This window comes from Hypomesus nipponensis, chromosome 2 (assembly GCF_054491055.1).
Source record: "Hypomesus nipponensis isolate SF chromosome 2, ASM5449105v1, whole genome shotgun sequence".
Lineage (NCBI taxonomy): Eukaryota > Metazoa > Chordata > Actinopteri > Osmeriformes > Osmeridae > Hypomesus > Hypomesus nipponensis.
In genome coordinates, this window is record NC_140362.1 from 21,175,613 (window position 1) to 21,190,309 (window position 14,697).

At 46.5% G+C, this 14,697-nt stretch overlaps 1 protein-coding gene and 1 pseudogene across 4 annotated transcripts; one reads left to right on the top strand and one right to left on the bottom strand.

The window, feature by feature from the left end:
- The first annotated feature begins 1,442 nt into the window (after window positions 1–1,442).
- Window positions 1,443–13,231, top strand: LOC146301557 (C-Jun-amino-terminal kinase-interacting protein 4). The gene is made up of 28 exons (XM_084668837.1): window positions 1,443–1,611; window positions 2,327–2,742; window positions 2,886–3,080; window positions 3,449–3,569; window positions 4,132–4,202; window positions 4,579–4,649; window positions 4,762–4,834; window positions 4,938–5,113; window positions 5,248–5,519; window positions 5,722–5,779; window positions 6,182–6,334; window positions 6,461–6,500; window positions 6,653–6,780; window positions 6,932–6,982; window positions 7,292–7,432; window positions 7,696–7,834; window positions 8,361–8,447; window positions 8,785–8,832; window positions 8,973–9,114; window positions 9,279–9,321; window positions 9,446–9,526; window positions 10,154–10,221; window positions 10,327–10,475; window positions 10,638–10,809; window positions 10,962–11,075; window positions 11,318–11,416; window positions 11,572–11,664; window positions 11,918–13,231. The coding sequence occupies exons 2-28, from the start codon at window positions 2,644–2,646 to the stop codon at window positions 12,025–12,027; spliced, it is 2,994 nt and encodes a 997-aa protein (XP_084524963.1). The 5' UTR covers window positions 1,443–1,611; window positions 2,327–2,643; the 3' UTR covers window positions 12,028–13,231.
- On the bottom strand, window positions 13,200–14,573 carry LOC146301558 (transmembrane protein 238 pseudogene; annotated as a pseudogene). Of its 3 annotated transcripts, none has more exons than XR_014725203.1 (2): window positions 14,518–14,573; window positions 13,200–13,755 (listed from the first exon to the last, which is right to left on the bottom strand). The product of XR_014725203.1 is annotated as a transmembrane protein 238 pseudogene, transcript variant X2 (transcript). The 3 variants fall into 3 exon arrangements; XR_014725214.1 differs by lacking the exon at window positions 14,518–14,573 and adding an exon at window positions 14,303–14,485 and having other exon boundaries at window positions 13,200–13,733; XR_014725192.1 differs by lacking the exon at window positions 14,518–14,573 and adding an exon at window positions 14,303–14,483 and having other exon boundaries at window positions 13,201–13,755.
- Window positions 14,574–14,697: the final 124 nt, after the last annotated feature.

Sequence of the window (14,697 nt, forward strand, 5' to 3'; positions counted from 1 at the left end):
TTTCAGAAATGTAGAATTATTTTTTATGAAACTCACCACATACATTGTTATTTTTGCTTCATGTTTTTAGTATGACTGCCTAAGTATTGTTTTGGATTAAATGAACTTTAAACTTGAATAACTGGTTCCATTATTGTTTTGGTTTGGCAAAGCAAGCTAAGTTTTATATTTATATATATATATATACTGAATATATATATATATACTGGGAGCGGGTGTGTGCCAGTTCTTCTTGAAGGGAAAGTGCCGTTTTGGACCGAAGTGTCGTCAGTCTCACAGGTGAGTAACATGCTCATGTGGCCTGGATCAGTTGGAGTTTCTCTAGAAGCTATAGGGAGACGTCAAGTCAAATGGATCTAGAATGTTTTTGCTGCAAACATTAAACAAACAGCACAGAGACTCTCCAAGTCATAACCCCCCCACACACACTGACACTGTTGCCAGGGGAATCTGTTTTCCAAACAGATGATGATTTTCTTAGTTAACACAGAGTGGGAGAAAAAAACATGTGTTGGATTGCCCCCACCTTACACACACACACACACACACATACACACACACCACATACACCAGACAGAGCCTATAACAAGTGATAATTAAGTAACTCATCCAGTATCACAAGTGAATGTGGGTTTGAATATGTCAGATGGAAAATGTATGATGTCATGAACTCAAACTTACTTGTGCTGAATGACAAGGAAAAAGCCACATTCTCAACCGTGCTTTACAGTATTTTAATAAACTTTAGTCTCTTGATAGAATCTCTTAATCTGCTACGAAATAAGACAGCTTTATATACTATTCAATATTTTAAGGAACTGTTTTCAAATGCTCTAATTTATATCCTATCTTTTTCTATTTTTGACTGTCTTGATTGTTATCCACTGTACTTTAATCTTATTGTTATTACTTTTTTGTATTATATGTTTTTCATTATTTTATTTGTAAACTGTATCTGTACTATGCTGCTTCTGTATTTATGACCAGATTATTCATCAATAAAATCGACCAGACAAGTCGGTACCTAATCGGAAATGCAATACAACCAACATCAATCGAGGCGGTTGCCTCAAGCCGAGGGTGGGGGTCTGATCTGAAGTATTCACGTGTTAGTTACGGGGACCTTAACGGTTGCTAAGAAATTTGATATCTAGGTACATCTGGTTGTCTGACTAGTACATTTTGAAATACAACCGTTTACATTTGTTCGCTTAGAGGTACACTTCCGGTATGTGAAGAATTCAGAAAGGTATTCGATTGAGAGGGTATGTCAAGCATAGAGTTAGTCACCTGACGGTAATTAGACTTCGACGGTCACGTGCCTTTATTCAAGTTTCAGGAAACTTTTTTTTCATTTGGAAAACCAAACGACTTATATCCCGCCTCTGTTTCGCGTCTATTGGTTGTCTTCGACAACCTCTTACTTCCAATAGGCAGGAACATGTTTTCGATCAACTGTGTCAAAGTTAAACCACGCCCCTGCTTAAAATTCTAGTCTATGAATACTTTACTTTTGTTTAAACCAAAATATAACTCAAGAAAATACACGACTAACATTTTACACTTTTGCGGAAATGTTTCCGGCACTATAGTAGTTAGTGGGTCACCAAGGTAAGTGCTCGTTGTAGCTCGGGGTCAGCGAACGTCTGTCTTGTTCCTTCAACTACAGCAGGCTTTGCGTTCTCGAACAGGATCAAGGTGTCTGCTGTCAGTCGCTGTTATTTATTCATGACTGACGTTAGCAAGCTAATATTTGATGTTGCTTTTCGGGTAAATAGTTGAGTTTTATCGAGTTTGCGTTAGGATTTGCCTAACGTTGTTCGAGCGTGTCGCTGCCATTCAATATCTTAGTATGCTTGTGAGTGTATGAAGCCTATGTGAACGGTTATTTGCTCTGTATGGAATACTCGGTGGTCCAATCTCTAATCATCAAGTTGGCTTGTCGTGTGCCTTTTTTGCAAACTAATGACAGTAGATCACGTAGGACTGAAGTGACATTTGTCAGGAACTAGTCCGTTACTGGAACCATAGCTCCAACCATTCATTAGGTACAGCATTGGTTTAAACTTAAAAGTGTAGGTTTCAGACAGAGATGTTCACACTGTGATTGTAGATCTTATATTGTTTGAGATCAAATTGATAGATGAAAGGAAGGAAGGAATGCAGGAAGAGGGATGTCCACAACTACAATGTCAATGCCCTGTCTGAAGACCTGGAATCAAAACTGAAATCAAAGATACCATTGTTTTTGTTGTGGTTAGTCTCCATTTCCTTCACCGAAGTGAGAAATCTGAGTGTAATTCAGTGTGTTTCTTATTCTTTTCAGAATGGACACCAAAACACCACCTGACATCACTCTGATCACTGTGATCAAGTAGATTATTAACAGCACAAATAGTGGAGAGACCATGGCTGGTAGGAGGACGGGTGCTGTGGGAGATGACACAACTGTGACGAGGTCTACAGAAATAAGTTGTATTATCCGGGTAGATATTTCTAGATAAGAGGAAGAGCCTATAGTGGCAGAGTGACGCCACATCATCTCATATCAAGTTGTGGAGTAGCAGCAGTAGAAAGAGGGAGAGAGAGGGGGAGAGAGAGGGGGAGAGAGAGGGGGAGAGAGAGAGAGAGAGACAGAGAGAGATGGAGTGTGGAGAGGGCATCCTGTGTGGGGCAGGAGAGCTGGATTGGGACCCTGATATTGTCAGTGAAGAAGCAGGAAAGCTTTACTCAGAACTGCAGGTAAGTGTCCTTAAACAAATAATCATGAAGTGAAAAATAATCAAGTTACTATTCGTATTTAAACCAAACAGCTCCAGTGCTAGTTTGAATGTGAGCTGTTCTCTGAGGTTGTCTGGCTGTGTGGTGGTTCCCCTTCCCTCCAGACGGTTGTGGGGACCCATGGGGCAGACGTGGTGGAGTCCCTGGTGCCCATCCTGGTGTGGGTCCTGGAGGGGCTGGCCAGCTCCAGAGCCCAGCTGAGGGAGAAGGGGGAGGAGGCGGAGAGAGAGAGGGGCGACCGAGAGGAGCTGATGGAGAGATACCAGCTGGAGAAAACCTTGAGGAAGGAGAATCAGGAGGTAAGAGGGGTGCAGGGGGGGGGGGGGGGGTGGGGGTTGGAGGTGAGGAGGGGGGATGAGGTGGAGGCGAGGGGGGTGGAGGTGAGGAGGGTGGAGGTGAGAGGAGGTGAGGGGGGTGGGGGATGGAGGGGTGGAGGTGTGGTAAGAGAACTGAAATGGAATTGGCCGGACAGTGGGAATATGAGTTGCGAGAGGTGATTGGCATACAAACAAGTTGATTTTATATATTTTTTTTGTAAGTGTTGAAAAATACCTGATACAGATTATTTAAATGAAAGAACATTTTCTTGGTTCAGTCATTTTGAAGGAGCATTTCTACTGGACGATGTCTTGTCAAAGTTGATTGATTTCTCTCTCTGTTTTATTAGCGATATTTAGAGCTGGATGATCAAATGGAACAGGAGAGGAGGACAACGAGGGCGAGAGAGAAGGAGAGAGAGCGGAGAGAGAGAGAGCTGGAGAAGAAAGCAAGAGAACAGGCAGACCAGGGTCAGTGACTTATTCAGTAACACCAAACTCTGAAATTCTTATGTGGATTTGAGCAGTTTAAGACCCATTCATGGTAAACATCAGACGTGTTGAATGACTGTATTGTTGCCTTGTCATACTAAAGTACTATACCACTTAGAACGTATGACTGCTGTATCAAAAAGTGTGAATCTAACATGCTCCAAATACTCCCTTGTGTTGGGCTGTCTCAGACCCCCCCACATTGCGAAGGTTAAAATAAAATTATTTTTATTTTCTTTTGTATTGGGTAAAATTGGGTAAACACAACGATGGTTCGTTATGAACCTTTTGGTCATGTGACCCGAAGGCAGCACAAGGGTTATGCAAATGAGCCATTTTCACTTCTCGTTTACTTTTGTTGTTGTTAACAACTGAGCAGTTATATAAATGGTAGATGCCTTTTGTCTAATGGACCACAAGAAGGATGTTTCAGGATAACTGTAATGGGCCACAGGGAAGATGTTTCAGGATAACTGTAATGGGCCACACACAGGAAAGATGTTTCAGGATAACTGTAATGGGTAAAGTTTGATGGTTGCAGTGGTGGCTTTGGAGGAGCAGAGGTCTGCGCTGAGTAGAGACCTGAGCTCGCTGAGGAACACACACAACAAGGTCTGAGAACTCACCCACACACAGCAAAATATTTGGGGAGATTTGAAGACTGTTTCTGTATTTAGATTGGCCTCCTGCTCCACATCAGTGCACACAAACCCATTCTAGTAGAGAACAACACCATCAAACTGATCTTTGTAGCTGACGCTACAAGCGAGCGTCACATGCAGTCAGGACACGGTGTCAGTCTCTTTACTGAGACAGTCTTCTTCTCCTTACTTAGTTTAAGATCCGTATATGTTTATTGTTTGCACCTTCCTGCCAGAGTAAATTCTGTGGTTGTTTAACATACATGGCAAATAAACCGAATTCTGATTCTCTTGTTCTTATTCTTCTCCTTGTCTTCTCTTGTTCACCTTCTCTCTCCATCACTCAGCTGATGCATACTTACCGGGACCTACTGGAGAAGAAGAAGGAGGCTGAAAGAGAGGGCCAGTTATCTCCAAGGTGATCCTCCTCTGTAGCTGTGTTTGTCACATGCGTATCCTGATCTGCAATGATGTGTTTTACAAATCACATCTGGCCTGTACTGATGACGTCATAATGACCCCATTTGTAGGAACCATGTGAGCCTTACGACTTCTGAAGCTCCATTTGGCCAGGCCAGGGCACAGGCTGCTTTTACAGATCAGGTACACTTTTACCCTTCACGTTGACTTCCATCCTACTGTGTACCGGTAGACATTGTGGTTAAACCATGCTGGTGATTGGCATGGCTGTGACTCTGGTTTCCAGCCATCTAGTCCAAGACCCGAATCACGCTCTGAGCCCTCCCCTTTGGAAGACCCGGTAACTAAGGACGACCGGGTGATTGACACGGATGTAATGCCTCAGAGCGATCCATCCTTCCTCCAGGACCTGATAAGCTCCACCCCCGAGCTGGCTCAGTTCCACGGCCTGCTGGGTGCCAGGTGAGCGCCGTGGGCCTGGTTACCTGGTTACCTGCTCCAGTCTTCCTCTCAAGAAGCGGGAGTCTAGATTTAGGAGGATTCTACTCAGTGCAAACAAATGTATCCAATCAAACCTAATTTCCCATCCTTCCCAGTACACCAACCAGAGATCCAAGCGCTAAAGAAAGCCACCCAGCCAAGACCAGCCTGGAGGATGAGATGAGGAAGGCGGAGCAGAGAGGTGGAGAGGAGGGCGACAGACAGGAGGAGAAGGTGGAGGCTGTAGGGGAGACGGGCGGAGAACAGCAGCAGGAGGATCGGGACAGCCTGGACTGGGAGCTGAGGAACACAGAGTCGGTGTTCTCAGAGCTGTCGGAGCTGAGCCGTGACTACGTGGAGAGCGTGGACCAGGGGGCCAGCGTCCGAGGTCAGGTCTTCCCAAGCACCGTATTTCTTTATTGACGCCTTCAAATACAGCTTTCGGCGCGTCAAACACGTGATGTTGGATGATGTCATCGTATGCCAGGCCCTGGTCTAAAACAACCCTAGACGGGTTGGGCCAGGAGCGGGTTGAGACGTGTGAACCAGTGTGTGTTTTAACTTGTGTGTGTGTTTATGTTTTTGTTCAGGTAGTGCCGACCAGTTTGAAGAGATTCTTTCTCAGTACGAGGAACTGAAACGCACCCAGTGAGTCCCATAATTATCTCACAGTTGCGGCAACCTGCCTCTGTCTACACCAGTGTGACTGTCTACACCAGTGTGACTGTCTACACCAGTGTGACTGTCTACACCAGTGTGACTGGCTGCACCAGTGTGACTGTCTACACCAGTGTGACTGTCTACACCAGTGTGACTGTCTACACCAGTGTGACTGTCTACACCAGTGTGACTGTCTACACCAGTGTGACTGGCTGCATGTGCACAAGGGTGTTTCCTCCTGAGGCTCTTTGCAGAGCACACAGTCTGCCTTGGAGGCTGCATACACTGGGCTAATAGTTTGACTCATCCATTAACACAATCACTAACTGAAGCTCTTGAATTCACTCCCAAGTACCTTCACCATGCCTCTCCCTGCCCCCCCCCCCCCAGTGAGATTGTGGATGCAGCCCGTAAAGCCCTGATCTCACGCGTGGAGGAACTGACCAGCGACAGGTCAGCTCTCAGGCTGGAGGTGAACTCCCTTCAGGACATCACAACCCGATTGGAGAGCCGCACGAAGGAGATGGAAGAGGATATAAAGAGGTAGAGAGTAAAAAAAAAGTGCTCCTGACTTATCTAACAGGCATGTGTCTTCTCCAAGCACTTCTACTGTATCTGGGTGTGCTGTGTGCAGTGTGATTCATTTCTCACATCTACTATCTCTTACAGGCTTCGCAAAGAACTGGAAGCATCTCAGTCTGAGGACGATGTAAGTGGCTGTTTACGTGACTCTATACCCAGCATGTATTCATGCATATCAACGACAACCGACACACTACACCGACCTACTAAAGGTCAGTTAAAGCAGCTGCCGCTCAGTGTCGTGATTAAAGCCATGTTCTGTTGCCCACCCCCTCCCAGGCCTCTGTGCCCATCTCTATGCGGCGGTTCTCTCGGTCGGAGATGGCGCGTGTTGTCATGGAGAAAAACCAGTACAAGGAGCGTCTGTTTGAGCTTCAGGAGGCGGTGAGACGCAGTCAGATCCTCAGGTAACTCAACAACAAGTACTGCCATATTCGGCTGTGTGGATCTCACTTCCTGTCTGCTATGGATGTTTTGGTCATGTGACACTGCAGTGACGTTTAAAGTCTCCAGCCTTTTTCCTCTTTAACCCTCCACCCCTCAACCTGTTTACTGTAGGGCCACCAAAGAAGAAAAGATTACAGAGGAGAAAAGCAGTGTTTGGAGCAGGTATGGAACAGGAAACTAGAAATGATGTGTATGATTTATATGACCATAAGTTCGACACATTTGATGTGAGGGGGGGGGGGGGGCGGATAAGAAACAGTAACAGCAGAAGAATGAGTCGCTGGTTTTTGTCTTGAGCACACTTGCTGGTTTTGACCCTGGTTTCTCTGCACCTGGCTCAATAGCTGTTAATCTTTTCCTCAATGTAAACTGACCTGCTATAGGATCAGCACATGACCAGTGTAACATAGTTAGTGTTCACGTGAGGTTGGGATCCTCTGGCAAATCTCACTCATTCTGTCTTCCTTCAAGGTTTAACCGCTTGTTTGGCCTAAGCAAGGAACCGCTAATCCAGACCCCTGCTCTGGCAATTGCCATGGCGACGTCCCCGTCCATCCATCGCTCGTCCCCTGGGCCTCTGAGACCGCTGGCGGTCAGTCAGACTCAGACAGAGTAAGGTCACATGACTCTCACAGAGTAAGGTCACATGACTCTCACAAGCATGGCGGCTCTTCAGTAAACTCTCTTTTTCCATGGCACACCGTGAATGTTATCTATGGATTTATTAACTTGTTGGTAGACGAACAAACCACTCTCTCCCTCCTCCTTCCCTCCTCTCTCTCTCCTTTCTCCCTCCTCCTTCCCTCCTCTCTCCTTCCTCTCTCCCTCCTCCTTCCCTCCTCTCTCCACCCTCTCTCCTCTCACTGTCTACCCAGAGGGACACCCCCTGCGTCCGCTGCTCTCTCACCGCGCGTCAGGAGGAGGGAGCTCTACAGAGACGTCCGCTCACACGTGTGGAAAGCGCTGGGAAAACATCAGATCCACGGGTGGAGCCTGCCACTGTCGCACACACAGGTTAGCGTGCTAATGCTAACAGGCATGCTGCTGTCGCACACACAGGTTAGCGTGCTAATGCTAACAGGCATGCTGCTGTCGCACACACAGGTTAGCGTGCTAATGCTAACAGGCATGCAGCTGTCGCACACACAGGTTAGCGCGCTAATGCTAACAGGCATGCCACTGGCACACACAGGTTAGCGTGCTAATGCTAACAGGCATGCCACTGTCTCACACAGAGGTTAGCGCGCTCACTTTAACAGGCAGAGATGTGGAGTAAATGCTTTGTTACTGCACATTAATTTCCTTTTGAAGGATAAATAAAGTTGAAAGTTGAAGTTGAAGTTACTGTACTTAAGTTGATTTTTCTGGTTGAACTGAAATTTAAGTATAGAGTATAGTAGGCATTTCAACTTTGACCAGTCTTTCTAAATATGAGTATCTCTAGGTCTACAAGTGAAGGATGTGTGTAGTTTTGCCATCTCTGCTAATGGGTAATTCCATTCACTAAGACTGGTTGTAAACATGCATGGGATCCTTCCAGGAGTCCTCTGAACCTGTGCCTGAGCCCAAAGACGTACCTGTCCTCATCCAGCTCAGAATGCTGGACCAGAGAGATGCTACTGCCAAGGTAGGAATCCTCTTCCACTGCTTCATGTCAACACTACACAGCAGGCACCAGAGACACACTGCTTCATGTCAACACTACACAGCAGGCACCAGAGACGCACTGCTTCATGTCAACACAACACAGCAGGCACCAGAGACGCACTGCTTCATGTCAACATTACACAGCAGGCACCAGAGACTCACTGCTTCATATCAACATTACACAGCAGGCACCAGAGACTCACTGCTTCATGTCAACACTACACAGCAGGCACCAGAGACGCACTGCTTCATGTCAACACTACACAGCAGGCACCAGAAACGTTTTCTGACCCTGTCTGTTGGTCTTTTCTCCGTAGCTGAGCTGTGCTCTGGCGGTCGCCCCCGAGATCTCTGGAGAGGCGACGGTAAGGTTGTCACTGTGTCTCAACAGCAGCCTCTACTCCAACAGTTAACCACCACTCACAGCATCATCCGTCAGTAACCACTACCATATAGGAACCTGTTGGGTTAGTGTCAATCATCCCCTCCCCCTCTCCTCTGTCAGTGTGCTGTGTGGGCGGTGTCTGGCCCCGCCTCAGGAAGTGATGTCACAGTGATTGACCCGGCACGGTCCAATACGGTGCTGGAGCAGTTCAGCCTCCCGCCCACCTCCCCCGCCCTCTGCATCTGTGCTGTGCCCCCCACTGGTCAGTGGCAGACCCCTCCCTCCCACACCTGACGTCACTGCTCATTTAGTTACCATAACTACCACCGAGCACTAGTTCTATTAGGCCATGACACGCCAGCTTCCTGCTTTACCAGACTTTCTTTCTTTCTAACTGACTCTCTCTTTCTTCCCCTCCTTCGTCAGGTGACACTTCAGGAACTGTGTGGATTGGAACTCAGGAGGGAAGGTCAGGACTTTTCCCACAACAACGATTTTGACGCAATGAGATTAGGTTGGAAGGATTTAGAAACCAAAACATATCGTAATTCTCCTGTCTGTCTGTCCGTCTGTCTGTCCCTCTGTGTGATCAGTGTGATGATCCACTCAGCCACCATACCCAGGAGGCGCTGTCTACAGTCCATCTCTCTCTTAGAGGGAATCCACTCCCTCACGTGAGTACACAGCTTAGCCGCTCTCTGTACGCTCTCTCTATGATCTCTGTACGCTCTTTCTATGCTCTCTGTACGCTCTCACTATGATCTCTGTACGCTCTCTCTATGATCTCTGTACGCTCTCTCTATGATCTCTGTACGCTCTCTCTATGATCTCTGTACGCTCTCTCTATGATCTCTGTACGCTCTCTCTATGATCTCTGTACGCTCTCTCTATGCTCTCTCTATGATCTCTGTACGCTCTCTCTATGATCTCTGTACGCTCTCTCTATGATCTCTGTACGCTCTCTCTTTGATCTCTGTACGCTCTCTCTATGATCTCTGTACGCTCTCTCTATGATCTCTGTACGCTCTCTCTATGATCTCTGTACGCTCTCTCTATGATCTCTGTACGCTCTCTCTATGATCTCTGTACGCTCTCTCTATGATCTCTGTACGCTCTCTCTATGATCTCTGTACGCTCTCTCTATGCTCTCTCTATGATCTCTGTACGCTCTCTCTATGATCTCTGTACGCTCTCTCTATGATCTCTGTACGCTCTCTCTATGCTCTCTCTACGTTCTCTCTACGCTCTCTCTACGCTCTCTGTCCGTCTCCAGAGTGGTAACTCTACTGTGAACTTCTCAGGTATTCCCAGGGTCGAGTCATCGCTGGGTTAGCCGATGGGACGCTGGCATTTTTTTCTCACACGTCAGGTAATTTGAAGGATATTTAACGAGGACGCGGTTATCGTCTCGCTCTGCTAGGCTTCATCCTCATTGGTCCCCACACGGCCGCCTCACCAGCTCTGTGATTGACAGGTGGCTGGGATCTCCAAACACATCAGGTGCTCGCCATGGGATCCACTCCTCTGCAGCCTATTCGCTGTTGCCTAGCAAAGGGGGCGGGCTTATGGGTGGGATACTGGAATCGGGTCCATGTGGTAGATATCCAGAATCAGAAAGTAGAGGTGAGTTAATAATAAAATTAATATGCAAATTATTTTTAGGGGATTTGATCAAACTTTTACCGATCTCTCGTCTCTCTTTCTCTCCCTGTCTCTCTCTCTTTATGTCTTTCTCTGTCTCTCTCCTCCTGTCTCTCTCTCTGTCTCTCTCTCTCTCTCTGTCAGCAAACCTTTACAGTGTCAGAGCGCAGTGAGCAGCAGGTGCGTTTCCTGTGCGCGGCAGGAAGTGGTGTTTGGATTTCATGCCGGCTGGACTCCACCCTCCGGCTGTTTGATTGGTCGAGTGGTCGACCCCTGCAGGAAGTTGATTTGATTCCTCTGGTCACCAAAACACTGGGTAGGCACAAGGCTACTGACCTGCTCTCTGGCATTCTTTCTTTTATCTTTCTAATTCAAGAACATGTAAGATCCTGTTTTTGTCTTTTACTTTCTCTCATTCTCTCTCTTATTTTGTCTCCTCTCTCTCTTATTCTCTCTCTTTCTCTGCAGGTCCCGCCTTCCTAAATCTCTCCACTTTCCAAGTCTCTTCCCTGTCCGTCATATCAGGACGGATGTGGGTGGGGACAGGAAGTGGAGCGATCTTCTCCATCCCCTTGTCTCTCAGTAGGTCCTGACCTCTGACCCCTTACAGTGAAAACACGGATGATGTCACACATACTGATAACTCTGTTTGGACATTGAAACTGCATCACTTGCCTCCTTCCTTGAAGTAGTCACTGATATCATGAATTTTTACGGGTTCCAAGTACAGCAAAGCTTAATTAAGATTTCTCAGCAATTACTCTTACTGGAGTTGTATTCAGTCAAAAGGCCCTCACTCATCACTATGGCGATGACCTCCACAGCCTCGGCGTCTGCCTCCATCCCATACTGCTCTCTAGCGACGGCCCAGTTGTGTTTCCATGGACACCGGCAAGCAGTTAAATTCATCATCGCTGCACATGGTAGGGAACTTTTAAAAGCGTCTGTGTAAAGTGAGAACAGCATGGCTTCTCCAATCGGATATCAGTGCTGTTGTGGCTAACTGGTAATCAAACACCAAGTGCCGGTGTGTTTCATGATGTGACGAACACACTTTAGAACGTGCTTGTGCCACCAGGTTGTGTGAGCAGCTCCCTGGTGGGCAGCGCTCCTGTGTCCGCCTCTCAGCTCGTTCTCAGTGGAGGGGAGGGCTACATCAACTTCCGCATCGGTGAGGGACCCCCCTCCCACCCCCCCTCCCTCCCACCCCCACCCCCCCTCCCTCCCACCCCCACCCCCCCTCCCTCCCACCCCCACCCCCCCTCCCTCCCTGGAGGGGCCAGGCTAACCCACCCACCATGACCACGAGCGTGGCTTTTCATGATTTCAAACGCGTGACGTTTGTGATATTTGCAAGCGGGCTCACGGTGCGTCTCTCTCCTCCGTTCTTCTTCTCTCCTCTGTTCTTCTTCTCTTCTTCGCAGGAGACGACGCGAACGACGGAGCATCGGAAGGTGCCCCTCTGCGTTCCGAACGCAGTCACATGATCATCTGGCAGAGCCCCGCCCCCTCCGTACCCAGCTCTGCCCTCTGACTGGCCGCACCAGAACGCCATGGAGACAGCTGACCCTCAACGGCCCGCCCTCAAGATCCAAACTCCTCTGATCTAAATCCTGCTACTGGTTCCGGATGTGCTGGTGTCTTAAGGCTGCAGGATTTACAATTTTTTCCTCCTCATCTCATCCTTGTAATCTGTGTCTGAGCCGTCCTGTTTGGAGGGGGAACTCAAGCCTGTTTTGGTTCAGCGTGTTTTGGTTCAGAGTGTGCCTTCAAACTGATTTTACTGTTGTTGCCGTGGAATTGGTCAGTGTATTGTACGAACTGTTTGGAAACAGTTTTATGATTTTTCTGTGTCTTGCTTTCATAATGTAACCTGATGGTGATTTAATCATTATGAACGATACCCTAACAATGTGTGTTCTTCAGTCAGTCTGTCAACACTTTAGTATTTAATTATTTTCTTGGTTGTGTGTTTCTCCATTTGATTTCGCCTGGTCAGAACAAGCACACACATTTACATCTTCTTTCCGTTTTAATGACCCAGCGTTATCTGATGATTCTAATGATCAGTGATGCTTACGGCCATGCTTACAGACGCAGGAATAACGCTGCAGCTGTTATGCGATGCTGGATTCTTAACGTCCAATGTACAAAAACTGGAACAGGCAGAAGTTGCCTCTAAACTCTTGGTGAGCCGTTACTTGCATAAGATCAGGGCTTAACTGATTGGGGGCTGGGGTCGTTTGTCCCAGATACCGGTGAAGTTCCACCTGGTTGACTCTACATGCCCTCTCTCTTCACACTGCATGCTGGATTACACTGAGCAGTGACAGCACTTTATGATTGCCACATCTGTACCGCAGTATAATGTATGTGTGTGTGTGCTGTGCATATATTTTCTCTGGATGGGTAATCGTCTTAAAATCTCTGTGTTTTTCCCTAAAAAATGAATGACCTGTATCCTTTAATTATTGTGACTGGGTTAAAGCCTTATGTTGTTGATTTTTTTTTGTTTTAAGTAGTAGTATTTTGTTATATAAGGGAAGGTATTATGACAAGGTCATAATGGTGCTTGTGTGTTGTCATGTCAAGAGGTGTCACTAGACTGTTCCTCTATGAGCTACACCCAACCTCTATGAGCTACACCCAACCTCTATGCAAAGACAATCTAACGAAAGCATTTCACCAAGATTTTACTTTTGTAAATATAATTTTCATTAAAATCAGTTCATGAGAAAGTGGCACAAATGTCTTCATTAACAATTACAGCAACACACTATACAAGTCGTTTAGTAACTTGACTGTCATCACTCCAAACTCGGCCTAGGCGGACCCCCCCCCCCACATTCTGGAGCTCCGGTATTCAGGCCATGCTGTGTGACCTGGGTACCCGTATCTTACGGCTCACTCTGCGGGCAAATCTGTCCATGGCTCCCCCCATGCCTCCACTCCACTCAGTCTTGGAGGTCAGGCCCTCGATGTTCCCACTGTACCAGATGACCCATCCCCCCATCGACATCAGCACCAGCAGGGCCCCAGAGTACACTAGCAGGTCCCCAAAGTCCTGTCCCCTGATCTCTAACGGGGCGAAGACGCCCAGCAGCAGCACGACGACCCCGCACAGGTCCATCAGCACCGCGAACACCAGGGCCAGCTTACAGTTGGACAGTCCGTCGCGCTGGTGGGACATGGTGTGTTGTCTCTGACCCGGGCTGAAGGAGGGGGAGGAGGGGGAGAGGACTGGGTGACAGGAAGGAACAATCTGTGTGAAAAATAAGAGTATGTTTGCATAGAGTTTAGCTTGAATCCTCACTGCTTGGAATATTTTTTTCTGCTAACACACATCCCTTTTTTTTCTTGTACAACTTAAGATAAGATAATCCTTTATTTGTCCCGCAACTTGTTTGCCTTCTGTGCTGTTATAATGAAGCTTCTTTATGTAGTTAAAATTTCATATTGCTTTGTCAATCCTCCCCAAGCAATCTTTACGACAGCAAAAGTATTAAAAGTAGTCACAATACTGTTTTGATGACATTGTGGAAACAAGCATCCCTATGTCTCAATTATCTTTGTCTCTGGCTTACATGTTACCTTTCATGAATTCAAACAACTTGATTATTATTATTTTCAAATCACAGATAACTATAAATCATTCTCGCAGTGGGTAGACATTAGAATTAGTTGTCAACTTTAACCATAGAAAATTGCATTTGAATTAACGGGCAAGAACAGGTGCAATGGTGCTTGTCATATAAATAAAATGACTACAGTTTTGTAATTAAAATCAAAGTGTTTACTAACACACTTACCGTCAGACTCTCTGTTGATATTCTATGATGATGTAGTTATGTATATACGCAATAGCCTACTATATTTTATTCTCGTCCATCTGTGTTGATTTTGTATTGATAATCTCTTCATGTAGATTTCCCGATACTACATGTTTCGGATTTCGTAAAGTCAAATGTTGACCGACGCCCTCTCCTTTCTACTTTTTTTTTTTAATCTTACCTCGCCTACTTACCTCTGAAAATTAGGTCTGTAGAGAAACCTGTCAGACTAGATATTCTGGAGTTCACTTTACAACAGGATACTAAGCATCTTTTGTAGAGAAGTTATGTCCAAAAGCTGTTTCATACGTATAAATTCAAATTAATGTAAACGATATAATTACAATTAGATGTTCTCAACAAAACATTTTTTT

What these genes read in the sequence shown, in the direction of transcription:
- LOC146301557 (XM_084668837.1), top strand. Translation starts at nt 2,644, where the DNA reads ATGGAGTGTGGAGAGGGCATCCTGTGTGGGGCAGGAGAGCTGGATTGG. An exon ending in AGACGCAGTCAGATCCTCAG is followed by an intron (nt 6,781 to 6,931) that starts GTAACTCAACAA and finishes TGTTTACTGTAG; the next exon opens with GGCCACCAAAGAAGAAAAGA. An exon ending in CTACATCAACTTCCGCATCG is followed by an intron (nt 11,665 to 11,917) that starts GTGAGGGACCCC and finishes TCTTCTTCGCAG; the next exon opens with GAGACGACGCGAACGACGGA.